The 18,525-nt window shown below is 33.1% G+C and overlaps 1 protein-coding gene across 1 annotated transcript; it reads left to right on the forward strand.

Moving 5' to 3' along the window:
* Positions 1-4,043: 4,043 nt before the first annotated feature.
* On the forward strand, positions 4,044-16,742 carry LOC129217034 (tRNA wybutosine-synthesizing protein 5-like; the record flags this gene model as incomplete). Its single annotated transcript, XM_054851268.1, has 7 exons — positions 4,044-4,181; positions 5,520-5,674; positions 6,628-6,703; positions 7,611-7,793; positions 9,278-9,365; positions 15,426-15,542; positions 16,510-16,742. Coding segments are annotated over exons 1-7 (912 nt in total), but the record flags the coding sequence as incomplete, so codon positions are not given.
* Positions 16,743-18,525: the final 1,783 nt, after the last annotated feature.

Genomic DNA, 18,525 nt, shown 5'->3' on the forward strand with positions numbered 1-18,525 from the left:
GACCTTAATGAAGAAAAACCTATTAATAATGTAATTTTGACAATCAGTAAAAATATCTTTTCGTCAACAGCAAAAAATGCTGCATTTAAATATTGACTCAAAAACAAAAAATATTTTTTTTTTACTGCCAATTATTTTAGAATTTTTCTTTTACCTTTCAAATGACTGTTTTGTAGAAAAAATAAAGTAAGAAATGTGAAAAAATACTTTACACAACAGTTTGTTGCATTTACTCTACAGTTGGATCCCGCTACAACGCGATCCTACTTGCGCGAAATGGCTATAACGTGGGTTTTTCATGAGTAATGAATTTTTTAGTGCGGACACAAATTACTCGCCTGCAACATGAAATTTTTCGGAAAAGAGCGGCAGAGAGTTAGAATGGGCTTCGTTGACACTGAATATTGGTTTTGTGAATGGACTTTCATCCCTTTAGCATCACTGAAAGTGGAAGTTCACCCATTGTATTAGTATAAACAATGCTTTGCTTTAGTTTATACAAATAACCACTCAGATTCTTAACTTTTTTTTTCATTTTACATATGAACGATGATAAAATACATTCTGATAACATTCTGATCGCGCTGCATAAACCATCTTCATTTTTTAAATTATAAATATATTTACTATATACAGGAGTCTGGCCAGAGGATATTTGGGTCCGTTAACGGACCCTTCACAAAAATCCGATCAACCAAAACGGACCTTTCACAAAATCCCGATCAAACAAAACGGACCTTTCACAAAATCCCGATCAAACAAAACGGACCCTTCACAAAATTCTGATAAACAGGATCGGATCTTTCACAAATTGTTAATTGGAAGAGCAAATCTGAACAATGCATATTTCTGTGTATAAACCGATAATTTTTGGAACCTGTTTTGAAGTCAAATTAGAGGGATCAGCTTATACAAAATCGGCTAATTTTGAAAGAAAAAAATCAGCACTCTTGCAATGATGCTGATGCTCCTGCAAGCAATAAATAATTGCTACTGCCAAATAAATATAATGGTTGTTTGTTTGTTTTATCACAGCTAATTAGCAGCGGTGTTGTTGTAAACTTTTCTGAAAAGGCATTTGTAAGCACTTTTCTCCAGGCTCATGATTTAATAAACAATAATAATATTTAATAAACAATAATAATATATATCTGCGAAATGAACTTAGAACTGCAAAAGGATAGTAAGGGTGGGGAAAAAATATGGTCTAGGGTTACCAACTTCAAAATTATCACCACTTAGCATCTGGCGTTGAACCTTTATAATGACTTGATTAGAAAATATTCTCATTTTACTAGCTTGTCAATATTTGCGTTTTTACAGTGCGGGTGCGATGTTTAATTGTTATTTTGGGAGAAAATTATATGGGTTTTGATTTTTCGATGCTAAGAAGGATGATTAACTTTAAATAAACTCTTTTAATTACCATTTTTTTTCCTTAGATGTCTACATTTTGAAAAATGCAATCCTTTAAATCTGATATGAGAGTCATATTTTGTTCTTTTTTCGAGCTAACTTCGCTTTATTAGGATGCAAATAAATGAAAAGTCTCTTTATTTCTGTTAGAACTCTCATTTCAAGTTTTAAAAGCAAAATTCCATTTTCTGTTATGAGTCAAAAATTAAAATGCTGAATAGATGGTTTATTTTATTTCATTTATTTATTTATTCATTTATTTTTTTTTTTTTTTTTTGCTTCAACTGTGTCCACAGATGTTAATGAAATGTTTATCATAGGACTCTAAAATGCAATTTTAAAATAATTTTATCAAAAATATTTCTTTTACAAGTCGTTTTTATACTTTTGATGCCTTCCCTTTGAGAATTGCGATCTCTTTGCATCCGCTATCGGAATCCGATTTTTCGAATTTTTGATGTTTATTACGCTTTGTTAAGAGGTAAACAATTAAAATAACTTTTTATTCTTGTTAAAATCACAGAATTTATACGTTTTAAACGAAATTCTGTGCTTTTTAAGAGTGTCTTGGGTCACAAAGTTAAATGCTGAACCCTATTCTGAATTTTTTTTTTTTTTTTTTTTTGTTACAATTATTTTAAATACTGGACAAAAATATTTGTAGTATAATTTAACAAAATGTAGAATGGTAGATAAATATTGATACTTGAGACAGCGATGCCCCCCCCCCCCCCGCCAAATATCAGATAAACACTCCAGAATGATATTCTCGACATAGAAGAGGAAAACACTCAACTTTAAGTTTAATTGATGCAGTTTGTGCCATCTCTAAATTATAAAATTTCGTTTTAACAAAAAAAATTCTTTTTTTTTTTTTTGGCGAAATTAATTATTTTTCACAAAATTTATTCATTTTTCACAAAATTATTTAATTTTTCACAAAAAACGGACCCTGTGAAAAATTCTGTACAGACCCCTGATATACTGTTAAGTGCTATAATAATGCTACTGTAAGTTGCTTTATTTTAAATTTCTCTCCCCCATTAATCATTGATTTTGTGCTTAATTACAAAATTTTATGTCAAATAATAACGTTTTTTCTAAAATACAGAAAAAGGGCATATTTCGATAATTGGGAATCTGGCGTGGTCATCTCATTTTTGGCGTAAATAATTTTATTTTTGATAACCCTGCTGATTTATAGTAACCCTATGTGAATAGATGTTTCCGATCTTTTTGTTTTGATTTGCAAAGAAAACTACCTCTCGCGCAGGCGCTGGAGCCAAAAATTAACGCCAATGAAGAAAGAGAGCCAGATTCCCAATTATCGAAATCTTCCCCAGAAAAAGTCGGTTCTTTGTAAAAGATACTGCAATATATTGTTAATAAATGGTTTGAAACAATATGAAGGGTGTTTACAAACGTCTGAAACAATTGGGTATGCTTATAAAAAAATTACAAAAATACCTTGTTCCACAACGCGAAATTCCGACTTACGCGAGGTGTCTTGGAACGCATCCCTCGCGTAAGTCGGGACTCGACTGTAATCGTAAATTTACCAGAAGGCCAGTGCTTTGCTAAAAAATATTTACTATTACATAGAGGAAAAACGTACTTGATTTTATACAATTGCTCGATTCCGCTGGATGAGCTATTGAAATTGTGTGAAGATATGTTGCATGATTCTTAAAATTTATTGCATTTGTTATCTCATTGTATTTTAAACATAACTCGATTCAAAATAAGAAATTTGGGTATAACATCGAAAACAAGCACATGACATTGAGACATACTTTCTTCAGATGCTTTCGTAATACATAATAAATATATTTCCATATAATGGCATTGGTAATTATCAGTATGTGTTTTCTTTCGAGGATTATAACATTTTGATTCTATTTAGGAACAGATTAAGAGTAATTTTATTGTTTTCGTGAAATGAAAACTCAAATTTCAAAACATAAACAATTCCTCCCCTTTAAATTTTGCAGTTACAGTTACACTGTTAAGGTCATTAAGGGTGCATTCGGAAACGCGGATCAGTCGCCTCGGTGCAACCGCAAGCGTTCGGAAACGCTTGCGGTGGAACCGCTGACGTCACTTAACCGCGTTCGGAAACACTGCGGTTGTTTTCTGGCGGTCGACTTGGTAGCAACCTGTGGCACCGCTGTCTGGAAGCGGTTAGCGAGATCACAAAGTCTGTATTGGCCAATCCGGTCGTGTTTCATGTTTTGATCGTAACACACGTGACTTGCCTATTATGAAAGTTACGCGTTGATTGGAGTGTCGTTTGCTGCTGAACTAGAACTACCGCGGTTTAAACACGAGCGTTCGGAAACACAGCTGTTCTACCGGAATTCCTAGAGAAATTCCAAATACGTCATAACCACACCGGACTAACCACGCGGTGTAACCGGTGGATCGTTTCCGAACGCAGCCTAAGAGAAATTTTTTAAAAATATTTTAAGTGAAATAAAATGTTTATGAAGCATTTAAAGATAGAATTACGTTTGTTAAAACGTAAATTTATGGAAAACGTCTAGAAATAATGGGAATTTTTAAAACAAATCTTCCAATCTTTTGTGGCGAAGCACAACCGTGTAAAAAAAAGTAAAGTAAACAAATGAGCGATGTAAACAAATGCAGCATGAGTCTTACTCTGTTAGCACAGAAATGTCAATTCTCATAAGTGATATTTAGAAGATATGGCTGCAATAAACATCCCGATTGTCCAGTTGGAAGACGTAAACAGCTCCTACATTGAGGTAGCCTGATTCTATCTTCTATATCTTGGAAGAGATTAATTAACGAAATTAATGAACAATCATCCTATTGATTGTGTTAATAAATAATCAATCGAATGATTATTGATTAATTTTGTTCAATAATCTCCTCAAAACGTGAATCTTAGCACTACTGCATGCAGATGCAGTAGTGCTTGATTCAATTTTTTTTTTAGAATTAGGAAAAACTAAGCATTAATAGGAACGTTACGTTTTTATTGGTAACATTTTATCGTATTCTGTATAATGATTTCAATCATAAAGGCATATTTTCAGTAAGTTACCGCCCCCTATGCCTTTATGTATTTCATGCATAAAGGCATTGTTTAAAAACGGTATTTTTTCAATCGCAAAAAACTTCATCAAATATCATCTTTTATGATTAGTTGAGAAATAATTTTTTCGGCAAAACGCATTTTCCTAGAATGTCTTTGTTTGTTACAATGAGTCTTTGCCACAAATGTCTTTGTCTTATAATGAATCTTTTTTTTTTTTTTTTTCATATATTTGGTCAGTAGACCATTCAACAAAAAAAAAAAAAAAATATTGATAGATATAGTGTAATACTGCATCTTAAAGCCAACAAGTGCTATTAAAATTGTTAGCATTAAACCTTCCTGTAGTCCCCCTCCTCATGCATCTAGGTCCACCTTTGATTGAGCTTACCTTTGCAACACAAAGCTGAATATTTTGCTCAACATTACTCTTAAAATAGCATTTTCAAGTATTTATGGAATGAAGCTGTGTGGGAGTTATATAAATATGTATCTTTTAAAAATCAGTTTAAATTTATTTTAAAATCTAACATACTCTCAATATTGCATTCAATTCAATCCACAAATGTGTAGAACCTATTTATGCTATATTTTTGAGAAAAATATCATGAATGGGTTAAAAATATATAGTAAGACATCTAATCCCAGGAATAACTGTAAGATATCCTACTGTTGCTTTGAGGCGATATTGTTTTTTTTTTTAAATTTCCAGACACATTGAGCGGTATAGCCAGAGAAAGGGATTTAGAGATGTATATCCCTTTTCGAAGCTCAGAAATTTTCCTTATTTGACTACTGGAAGGACTAAAACTAACCATATACCTCTTGATTTTTTTTTTTTTTTTTTTTTTTTTTTGACTGTTTCAAGGTACATTTTCTTTTTCTTTAATTTTTTTCTCTTTAAATAGTATCTTTTCTAACTTTTATGAAATATTTATCCTTGTATTTTTTTTTGAATTCATTTCTTTTTTTTTTTTTTGATCATCATTTAGTTATGATAATTGCTTTGGTCTTTTATTAAAAATATACTATACATATTTTGTAGAGAAAACCATTTGTGTTGAGAGGGTGTGATATCGGATCTTGTGTGGAAAAATGGACAAATGAGTATCTGTCAAAAATGATAGGGGATGAGGAAGTGAAAATCCATGTCTCAGAGTCACCCTCTTTAGATTTTCTGCAGAAGAATTTTGCATATAAGTATGTTTGAAATGACATTTATTTTTAGTCTTTCACTTTTTTTATTGATAAATATTACAATAGTAGGGGCAAGCCTAACCTAGAAGCATCGTAATGCCTTGATTAGGATCTGCATAGCTTTCACTATGCTGCCAGGTTAGATTTGCCTCAACTATAATTGAGCATTTCAAGTGTGGGTAAAATTAATTTCTATAACACTCCCCTCCTAAACCCAGGGGTGATTGTGACTCCATGAAAAAATACCTGAACTTTTTTTTCCCCAAGAAAAAAAAGTGTTTTGATGGGCATATATATATACATTATGTGTATGTACACATTATATTATGTATTTAAATCACTTATATACATAATTATTTGTTGGGGCTAAAACTCGAATGGTGGGAATTAAATTTTTTTAATTTTTCTCATTTCTTAAAATTTTTTAAGGATTCTTCTTATCTAGCCTTTATTCAATCCCCCACCCCAGCTGTTCTTCGATAATTACCATAGAGTTTAAAAACCATGACCCTAGCTTAAGCTTTATACCAAACGAAACGTCTTCAATTTGGACTTTTGGCATTTCATTTAATCGCCCTAAATTTTACAAAAGTGGGTGTTTCTGAAAATATAGAAGTTCCAGTATTTTCGAAGATGAAGATACCGGAATTCAAGATGAAAATACCGGAAATCCGGTGAAATACCGGAACACAATCACCCCTGTAAACCAGAATCTGGATCCTTCATTGGTAGTGCAGAAGGGATAAGGATATAATGGGGGGGGGGATTAAATTAAATGAATGATAATAGCAAATGTGTAAGAGACTAAATGTATATACTTATATTTTATTTTCAACTTTTATTGATATTATAATATAACAAAATTCATAAAATGCAATTTCTTTCAACAAATCTCTCCCCCCCTGCCTATTAAAATCCTAAACAGTATATTTAACTAAATAATTTTATTTTCCTAGGACTCTAAAATTTGGAGAACTGCTTTCACGTGCAGCTGAGGAAGCGCATAGTGAAAAACATTATTTCATATCCAAAGTAAATATGACAACATTTTTGTAAAATCTTAAGTTATAATGAAACTTAAGTTTAAAATTCTTAATATGTATAATCTTGAGCAAAGGAGAGTAAGAGGGGACATGATTCAGTTATTTAAATTAATTAAAATGGAAGCTGTCCTTGGGCTAAATTCCTGCATAGATAGCAAACCAGGGGTCGTTGTTTTAAACTTTTCAAATCCAAGCTAATCATGCAATAGAAAAATAGCTGCTTCAAACTATTCCAAATGTCTACTTCAACAGGTTTTTGAAATAGTTTGTCAGGCAGCTGTTACTTACGACGGGGTAAGTTGTTTTGAAAGGATTCTCATCTTCATTAGGGATTGATTTATTGACGAGGACCAGAGACCATAGCCTGTTGCTGGTTGTTACTTTTGAATTTGCATTTGAAACAAATTATTAAAATGAAAGGAAATGTAAAAGATTAAATAAATTCTGCATTTAAATTTTTTTACATTAAATTGCTAACAAAAATAGTCTATTCACAATAAGCATTTCCAAGAATGGGGGAAAAAAAAATGCATAGTGCAGAAGAAATTATCTATACCTACAAGAGTTGTAAACTTAAACACATACAGGAAAAAAATTCTTTTGAGTTTAATTCATTTTGTAGGATTTATTTTTGAAGGAAGTGTTACACAGCATATATATATGTAATATTTCTAAAAAATAACATTGTTACATTTAAGTGAATTAAAACATTGAAAGCCTTTTGCATTTTGTTTCCTTTTCTTTTATAATTCTTTCAATAATAAAACACAGTAACTTTTTGCGTAAGGAAAAAGGATTCATTAAAATAGTTTGTTTAAATTTTATCGCATTAAAAAAATATATGTTAGAAAACGGTTTGATTTAATGCTCTCAAGTAATTTTTTTTATATTTTTAGTCAGAGTATTACTACCTGCGTTCTGTCGGTAAGGATCCAAGAAAGGAAGTTGCGGATATACGGCAACAATATCCTGAATTGTCTCAGGACTTGCTTTTTCCTGGTTTTGTTCCAGAAAATCAAATATTTTCCAGTATTTTTAGGGTGGCCTCCGCCAATGTTTCCATCTGGACACATTATGATGTAAGTTATAGTTGCAACAATTTGAATCATAATTAAAAAAAAAAAAATCATCTACTGTAAAATATTGCTCTATAATATTTCTTTGTGTTTTAAAAAAATAATAGCTAGTTAAGATCTTTTGGTAATTATAGTTAATAATGAAATATGAGTTATAAAACACAGCAATGCTCATTTTGCCACCAATTAATCTAGAGATGAGAATTTTACCATTTTCAGTGTGTTGTACTTCTTTTTTAAAGTGTTTTAAAAAAGGAAAAAATTTTCTTTTGTAGAAGGGAAAAAAATGAATTAGGAAGAACTTTTGTGAACTTAAAAAAATATCTCAAGCATTTCATTGAATTTTCATAACTTCCAACAAGTATAGGTAAAAAACAGTTATGGAAACACGTACTTCATCAAAACATTAAATAGAATAAATGTTTTATTGCACTTGGGCGATTCTCGAAAAAATCTCCCGTGCATAACGCTAAGTTTTATTGTTTTATTCAAGTAACTATTAATTAAACATGGAATTAACCGTTATGCTTTGATAGTATATTAAATCATGTATATCCCCAACAGCCTTATTTTTTGAAGGCTTTGGTTCGCTGGAAAAAATAAAAAACTTAGCATTACGCACAGGACATTTTTTTGAGAATCGCCCACAAAACTCTCTTATAGATTACTGCATACAGGCGTTGCGGTGTTACACAGAATGCCTTTTTCAATGCAAAAGATATGAATTTATAGATAAAAAGACATTCGACAAAAGCCATTGCATACAGTGTTTGAATTTTCAATCCTTTTGCATCCTGTAAATATTTCCAACTATTTAGAAAGTTCAAAGGTATTGTAACTAACATCAGAGCTGTAATTCAGGTTATCCAATTCTCCCATGTTATGTAATGAATTTTTTTACTCAGTCTATAGCTCTGATTTCTCATTGTTTGAGTTCTATCGTCCAATTATTCAGAAAGAAAATATAAAATAAAAAGAATGGCTGATATATTTACATCTTTATCTTTACTAATAATAAAGCTCAAAGTCTCTCTGTCTGTAGGATGTCTGGATCTCTGTGACGCGCATCCAGATTGCGCCTAGACCGTTCGGCCGATTTTCATGAAATTTGGCACAAAGTTAGTTTGTAGCATGGGGGTGTGCACCTCCAAGCGATTTTTTGAAAATTCAATTTTGTTCTTTTTCTATTTCAATTTTAAGAATATTTTCCAGAGCAAAATTATCATAAGATGGACGAGTAAATTACGAAATTATCATGACGTGGAATGGGAGAGCGAATGAACATAGCCAATTGGAGAGAAATTCGTCATCCATTATTTGTAAATATACAGGCGAACCGAATGAAATTTTAATTTTCAACTATGGGCAAAGCTGTGCGGGTACCACTAGTAAGTAAATAATGCTTATAGTCTATCCTTGGTGGATTTTTGCAAGAGCTGAAAGGATATTACATCTTATCTTGTTTTAACTAGCAATTTGTATTATAGGTGATGGACAATGCACTCATACAGGTAAAAGGACGTAAAAAGGCCGTCTTGTTTCCACCAACTGACGCCCTCAACTTGTATTTAAATGGTTAGTGCATTTTGATTTTAGATTATAATTTTCACCAAATAATAGATATAACTGTATGCAAAAATTAATAAAAATTTAATTTAAAAAACCTAACAATGAAGACAAGAAATCCTAATGAAGAAACAATTAATTTGTATCTCAAACTGTGCTAAAGTATTAAAAACTTTTCAACTGTTAAAGAGACCGAGTCCTTTAATGCTGGAGAAAATAAAAAAAAAAGGGGGGGGGGATGGAGTAGAGCTCAGTGTTTCTCCGAGTAAATTACTGTTTCAAAGGCACTTAAAATAGCAGACTAAAAGAAAATATTTTCAGAAAATTGAAAAAAATGGCAATTTGAACATTTTTTTTTACTACCTTGCATGAAGTAAAGGAAGTATTGTTATCATATAAAGATTTTTTCCCTCAAATTTTGCTCTATGTTTCAATTTTTGTCATAAATTTTCATTTTGATCAAATATCTACTTTGACTATCCTTTATCTTGTACAGTGAAACTTCTCTGGAGCGACCACTCTCCGTTCCTGAAAAAAGTGGTCGTTAATGGAGGTTGGTCGCTCATAGAGGTCATTTTCGAACATTCAAATATAGCACCAGTAGCTTTCATTTATCTACTTCCTGTAGTCTATTAATCAAGGATATTATGAGAAGTATGCATTTAAATAAACTTTTTTTTTTCAATATTAAATATATTTCTTACATGATTTTTCCATTCAAAAACTATTTATTAACTTTCCTATGTAAGTTTATGACTTCTACTATTTTCTCGAGCATGAGATAACTCACTTTTTCAACATTTTGACTGCGATGCATGGTGATGAAATGCAGAATGCAACTTCACCGAAATGAATTCTTGAGCTATTCAAATGTGCTAAAAGTAGATTTTGACCACTTAATAAGCTCTGTTCTAATCCCCCTCTCCGGTTCTCCTGTAAGCAACCAAGAAATTCCAAGAAACATTTAGAGAACTTCTATTCTTATCAGCCCCCTTCAATGACAGGGGCGCACGCTTGACATGCCTCAAGATGTGCATTGCTACTTTAGCTTCCCATTGGTCCGAAAAATAACGCCCTCCTTTTTGAGGTTCAAAACAGAGAGGGCAAGAAAAGAACATGTTTATGCCCACAAGAGAATAGATTTTAATCCCTTATTCTGGTTTCTTTCCACTTTGGTTAACAAGTGAAAGCTGATCTATGAGCAAACTAAATGTTCTATTGCTTTTCTTTTGTTGTTTCTCTTTTTTTTTTGGGGGGGGGGGGGGTTCTCTAACAAAAACTCCTATATTTGTTAATGCTGAGGTTTACGATTGGCCAGTCGTAGTGAGAGGTTTCAATGGTCTTTCTCAGAGGTATTTTAACATTAGATATATACGGGGGAAAATCAGTGCCCCGAAAAGTGGTTGTTAATGTAGGTGGTCGCTATATAGAGGTGGTTGTTCATAGAAGTTTCACTGTATAACTGAAAAAAGATAGAAAATTGTAGGTTGACAGCATGCACATACAGAGTCTGTATAGTCTTTTATAGTTGAAAACTGACGTTCCAAAAGGGCTCTAGTTTTTTATGTCAAACAAATTAATTTCAATGCTAACGGAAGTGGTGTCGTAAAGCACACCACTTGGTGATGTATCGGCAGAGCTGCCAACTTTTGAAAATCTAAAAAAGTATAAATAAGAAAAAAACATTGTAAAATTGCAGATTGCTGCATTCACATGTTTTGAGGTTAAAAAGAACCCCTTTTTCAATGCAAAATAAGTGAGCTTATGCATGAAATGACTCGTAATTCAAGGCTTTTGTTTGTTACCCAATCAATGAATGAAGAGCTTCAATATAGAGGTATCAAGGGGGTAATAAAAAAAGTATCAAGGAGTTCTTTGAAACCATAAAGCATGTATCTGTTATATTTTTGCAATTTGTGGTTTAAAAATGATTTTTCCAATTTTTCGTTTCAGTAGCCGTAAACATTTTACTGCTCATCAACTCTGTACTTTGGAGCAAGAACTACCAATGTAAAAAGTATGTTTTTAGAGAAAAGGGGCCCTGAAGTTTCTTTGTTTTCAGAATCTATCAAACTTTCAAGCCCTAGCCCAGTAGGGATGTCAATGATATAATTTGAAATTATAGTTGGGGCAAACCTAACAACTTAACCTGGCAACATTGTGAAGGCTATGCAGATCCTAATCACTGCATTACGATGCTACCAGCAGTGGCGGCTCGTGCCTTGAAAAAGAGAGGGGGCCAGATCATGGGTGCACTCGCCCCCCCCCCCCCGGCTTGGTTTTTGAAAAAAAAAGAGAATTTTTTTAAATATTCAAACTTTTTTTTTGTTAAATCAATAAAATTAAATTTATTTTTGCAACTAAATTAAAAACGTGAGGAAGTAGTAATTTTTAAGGTACATTCAAAATGAATATGAAAATAATCTAAAAAATAATGATTGCTTCTCTAAATTGTCGTTATAGTAAGCTAATCATTGGCGTCGTCAGCTGAAACTTATTGGGGGGGACCATTCTGACTCTGTTATTTTCAAGATATATATATATAGATAAAAACTTGACATCAAATAGAAATGGGTTTACATTTAATACAATACTTTTAAACGGGTACATCTTGATTTACATAATTACACAATAAGAAAAAAAAATTAAATACCAACAAATACATTTTTTCTAGACTGCACATGGGATACGAATATTCGTGCTATTTCTTGTGATCAATTTCCTCCAAGATGTTTTTGTGAACATAACATAAAGCAACATGATTCAACCGCTTTTGTGTCATAGTCGATCTTAGATACAATTTCAGCTTTCTCAGCGCACTGAAGCTTCTTTCAGCTTTACATGACGAAGGGCGGCATACCAAGAGAAGCCGCACCAAATTTTCAACATTTTGAAACAGTGGACAATTGAATTAACCGTTCTTAATGAATGAAATCATCAAAAATTAAATCCAGATTCATTGAATCAGCTGCTTTATGGAATCAAATCTGTTTAGAACAAAATGTGACTTATATATAAGCCGTGACAACTGTATGATTAAATTTTCATATTACATTGTGATAAACCCTGCAGCTCTAAGTTCTTGGCAATTTGATGTTTTTTAATAAAAAAGTTAAAGTATATAATTCACCGTTATGACATTCACGAACCTACGAAAAACACAACTACAAAAATAAAATAAAACACAAATAATTAAGCTCTCATAATATCATATTTTAATAGTGCAAACTTTTAAAGTATTTTCTTAATTTTTTCAGGTTTTTTGTAACAAATGCACTAAAATTTTGCATATGAAACCAAAAAACAGCAAAAACCATGCCCATGTAAATACATTAATTTCTGATTTCTCAAAGTCAGCTGGGAAAGGGCCCCTCCTGATCCCCTTTAAGTGACAGGCCTGCCTTGAGAGGCACACCCCACAGATTGAAAAGTACAGGCCTACACAGAGAACAAACAGTATTTGGTGTATAATTGAATTCTGATCAGAGGACGATGGGGAAAGAGATAGAGAAATGAACTGCTTTTTTCTGACACGTGACAATAAGCTTTGAAATTGTTATTTTAATAAAATTTGTTCAGTAAAGCAGGATTATTAATGGATAATTTTCTGTTAAGCTTTAATAACTAAAAGGAGTATTATTTATTCCATTAAAATTTATAAAAGATGAAACATTTAAAAAAAAAAAAAAAAAGAAAGTTGAACGCATTAGCTCCGATAGGAGTCATAATGTCAAAATATTGACTGTAAAGCATACCTGATTAGAAGGCATTCAGGGGCTACTCGATAGGAGGTCACTGTGAACTTTCATAAACTTTCCTTTCCCAGAAAATTTTGTCTGACGAGTCTTCAAATTTCGAGTAGTTTTTTGTGAAATATTGCATTAAAAAGGTATTCTCATTAGATGTAGCGATGTGAGTAATTAGGAATTTCATTCGGAAAATTGAGAAGTAACCCCATCTGAATAGTGTAAAATCGGGGAGCCCCTGCATGTATTACACTAAACAGAATGGTACTTACCTATCATGGTCTTTTGACTTTTTGAAGATGGTTCCGTGGATGTTGATGATGATTCAGTAGTTAAAAATTGCTCAGGTTCATTTGATGTAGAAGGTTTGCTAGATTTTCCTGTTTCAAGCTCCATAGCCGTAATCGAGTATGTAAAAAAAGTTTTGTACCAAAATAGGAGCGCTCTTCAGGCCACCTACTCTCAAGGAGACCAAAAGACCACATGAAATTATCTTTATTTTTGTCGGAACATTTCTCAATAGGGAAGCTTCTTTTATTTCTGCCTTTTTTTTTCTGGTCATCTTGCGCTTCTTTTTTCGTTGGTCTATCGGAAGTGACATCACAGTATCCATCATTATGCTGGCTTACGATTTGCTTTTGAAATTGCATGTTAATTTTTAGACGACTCCTCTTTTTTTCCTGTAACGTAACGCTTTTTTGGTCAAATTCGAGATGCCGCAATCACATTTGAGAAACCGCGCTTCGGTAGGTACTTTGAAGCCACGTGTTGAATAATGTCAAACACATGACACGTCTCCTTATCCTTTCTTCCCCAAACTTAACCTTTGACCAGCTAAATGGTCTTCTAAATTTTTGTGCACCCTTTGGCCAGGGTGTTGTTCCCAGTTGCAAAAAAAACCGCCAAAGAGATCTGGTGATTCATTTTGTTTGGGTAACATTGGGGTTGCTATAAATTGAATCGAATCGGAGAAACAAACACTGCAAAACTCGAAACAGAAACCTTTAAGCGCCAAGAAACGAGATAAGAAAGAAAGGGGCAGAAACTCAGATACACGTGTGATTTTTGACTTATTAGCACGAGAGTCGTAAAAAAAAGGGGGGGGGGAGTTATCCATCTAGTTTCAGTATCTCAAAGTTGTCCCGTTGTTTCCCCCTAAATAGCAACAAATATGCTGGAATGACTTTCAAGCTAGGGAGGCCGGCGAACGACTATGGATGTTTGACATTGCACTCGGGTGAAGGTGTCCCCTTTCTAGCATCCTCCACTGAAGCTAGTGTGCGCAGAAAGCAGAGCAATGGTTTGTCATTGGAGTTCACTTTCCAACTTTCCGTTCACTATACACATCACCTATTTTGTTTTCTTTAGTTCATTTTTTTTCGATGTTCATTTCGTTTTATTTGACATGAATTAAACATGGTAAATTATGTATTATGCAACTGTTTAAAGTCTTCAAAGCAAAAATAATTTCCCCAAAATAATGAATTTCATCTTGACAATCATCGAGGGGGTCCGATTTTCAAATATTGAGGGGATCCGGTCCTCAAATATTGGGAAGGGGGGGTCCGGCCCCCCCCCCCCGACCGCGACGCCCATGAAGCTAATTACTTGAAGACAAAGAGTCAAGAAAGGAGCAAACGGTCTAATCTTGTGCAAATGAAGGCTTCTTTCTTTACTGTTGTTTATTTTACATAGCCTGAATCACTTAAGAACATTCAAGCTATGTAAAATAAACAGCATACAGGTAGGGTAACGATCTCTGCGAATCCTACTGAAAATATTGAAGTTCAATGCATTGGTGTTGAGGGAAAAACACACACACACACACACGTTCAGATAACCCGCAAGAACGTATAATCCGCACCTCATTAATTTTATACTTTTTAACAGATAATCTGCGGATTATATGCAGGATAGTACGGTACAATCTTTTTTTTTTTTTGAAATTACAAGCACGAACGCACAAAAAAAGGAAAATAAATGAAAAGTTATAAATTACTGTCCTCTGAAAAAAAGTGAGGGAGCCCGGTACCCCTCCCACGAGCCGCCACTGGCTACCAGGTAAGGTTTGCCCCAACTATAGTTGTTTACGCTCTAAATAAACAGACTAGTAGATGAAAAAAATATTTCCGGACTCGGTTAAATGTGATCATGACTATAACTCAAGACTCAGGCCTTGCATCACATTGGTTGTTGTTGCACTGAAAAGTTGAGTGGATATAGTTCTATCATAAACTACATTTGGTCAAAAACTCATCGGTTGTTCTTGACTAAAGAAGAGAAATTAAATGCATTATAACTAGCTCATTTTAAAAACTTATAGGAGATAAATCGGAAGTATTGGACATAGATCATCCAGATTTAAAGAAGTTTCCCAAATTCAGTAACGCAACAAGATATGAAAGTTGCTTATTACCTGGGGATGTTCTCTTCATTCCTGGTGAGTTTGCTTTGAAACTTCATTTTTGTCATAATTTTCTGTTTATTCCCAAAAACAATCACCATAAATGTATGTGATACAGAGAAAGATCAAAATTGCAGAATGTCAGTATTCGCAGATGATTCTCCAGAAATATCCAATCTTTTGATGTTTGCTAGGTGAATGTTGAAATTTTTCAGGTTTTCAGTATTCCACGGTAGCAAATAAATTACATGGGAGTATAGATGGTAACACCAGGGGTCTGTCCAGGATTTTTCACAGGGTCCGTTTTTTGTGAAAAATTAAATAATTTTGTGAAAAATGAATAAATTTTGTGAAAAATAATTAATTTCGAAAAAAAAAAAAAAAAAAAAATTTTTTTTGTTAAAACGAAATTTTATAATTTAGAGATGGCACAAACTGCATCAATTAAACTTAAAGTTGAGTGTTTTCCTCTTCTATGCCGAGAATATAATTCTGGAGTGTTTTTCTGATATTTGGCGGGGGGGGGGGGGGGCGCATCGCTCTCTCAAGTATCAATATTTATCTACCATTCTACATTTTGTTAAATTATACTACAAGTATTTCTGTCCAGTATTTAAAATAATTGTAACAAAAAAATAAATAAATAAATAAAATTCAGAATAGGGTTCAGCATTTAACTTTGTGACCCAAGACACTCTTAAAAAGCACAGAATTTCGTTTAAAATGTATAAATTCCGTGATTTTAACAAAAATAAAAAGTTATTTTAATTGTTTACCTCTTAACAAAGCGTAATAAACATCAAAAAGTCTTTCTAAATCAGGCTGAATGGTAGCACCCACCAGAGCTACTAGTACCACCACTTGTCTTAAAACAAAGAAGAGGTTCTTTTACCAATTGTACTGTTTATCTCCAAATTTCTGATTTTGGCATTTACACCCCCTTTCACTGCCTCGACTATGTGTCATTACAATAGTTACACAAATTTACCTCTTCTGTTTTAAGCTTTATGGTTCCACAACATGAAGTACTTGGATTTTGGTATAGCTGTTAATGTGTTTTGGAAAGAGCTTGATCCTATGTTGTATGACAAGAAGGATCCTTATGGAAATAAAGACCACCTACCGGCACAGCAAGCTTTTATGTCAGTGGACAAGGCACTTGCAACCTTATCCAAGTTACCTGCCAGCTATAAGGAATTCTATTGTCTCAAGCTTATATCTCATATTCAGAAAAAAATGACAAATTAATGTAAATAATAATAAATCTTTATAAATTTTTCTATTTGTTTTTGAGCAATCACGATTGCTTATTGCTTTCATTTGACAGTTATTTTGGTGTCCTATCATTTTATTTTCCCACCGCCACCCTCCGCACCATCACCGTGGACAGGCGGGCTCCTCACGATGCTGCTCCTATACTGCCGTGCTAAGGACAGATGTGGTATCTGCAGTAGAGATCAAAACGAGAAATTGACGATTAAAGTTTTACAACTCGTTTCTTTGATTTATGACTTAATTAAATGCTCAACTTGCGGTAGTTGTTTTGTAAATAACTTATCTAAAAACTGTAAGAGAGTATTTTTGTAAAAATCTTAATTTAAAATTAATAAATGTAGTTACGACAAATTTTCTTTTCAAAACCTTTTCATATACTAAGCTATTTTCACCGTAAGTGACAATTACTAGGCATTTTTAGGGGTATCTGCACAGATACGATAAAAATAGCTTAGTAAAACGTGCTCGGAGTATCATTAAATAATACTGAAAACACCTGCTTTCTTTAGATTTAGCTGTTTCGCTGTGCTTTGTTAATACAAATATAACAGAATCTACCTTCTGAAAGATACCATTTTTAAAATTCCGGACAGTTAAAACTATAATCCATTACAATTTTCTGTTTTTTATATTCAAAGAATGTGTTTTTTATAATGTTTTAAGTTCTAGATTCATTTTTACCGAGCATGAAGATAATTTTGACAGCAGACGATACTTAAATAAAAATATTACTGGCCGTAGAATGAAATGCGTTTTTTTTTTTGCATGAAAGAATTAAATATGAGTATTTTACATGCATTTCATTTTTAGAATTTGCATTTTAAATAAACATTCAAGCAGAAAAATACTTTAACAATTATGCAAAGTTGTATTAGTTTTTATTATCAACCTGCATCAACTATTCAAAGTAAACTAATTTTAATATTCACTGTTACAATAAACTGCTACATTATTAAATATGCTGCTTTACTAAGGTATAAAAGTCGTATCCGAAAAAAATACTAAGGAAAAAAGTGGTAACTGCGCAGATACCACTTTAAAGGCTTAGTATTTGTCACTTACGTTCAAGTTGCCTTAGCAAACTCCGCAAACTATGCAGTTACGACTTTTTTCTTAATATTTCGCGTTCACAAATCGCCAAAAAACTTGACATTTAGGTAAATTAAATTACTAACGACCACCTGGTGACAATAACTCAATTTTAATAAAATGTGCAGATACCACATCTGTGCTTAGCACGGCAGTATAGCGAAAGCCGTCTCCAGGTTGCATCCATGTCCTACACACACGCGCATACATACACAACCAGGGCCGATCCTAGCAGGTGTGCAGAGTGTGCACCGCACAAGGGCGGCCAAAGCAAGGGGCGGCCGCAGGCCGCATCATGTAGTTCTTATAAGCAAGAAAAATTCCTCAAGAATTTCTCACAAGAAAACTTATAATTAGTCGAATAAATATGCTGAATTTTAAATGTTCAATTATCAAAGTAAGTGTCGGTTTCCCGGCAGTATAGCATAGTTTAAGAAAAATAGAATGTTTAGGAACATTGTGTTGGTTCATTGTCCATTAGTATTTTCTCTTTACACACATGCTTCATTTGGTTGCAAAGTTTGTGACAGAACCGGTAATCAGGCATGGATACAGGGGAGGAGAAATGGCCCCCTCCTGAAGCATGAAAGGGTGCCTTCTAAAGGGAGCACCGAGGGCGGCCACTAATGTTTACCCCCCAAGCTTTTATAGACCT

Source organism: Uloborus diversus, chromosome 2 (assembly GCF_026930045.1).
Source record: "Uloborus diversus isolate 005 chromosome 2, Udiv.v.3.1, whole genome shotgun sequence".
NCBI lineage: Eukaryota > Metazoa > Arthropoda > Arachnida > Araneae > Uloboridae > Uloborus > Uloborus diversus.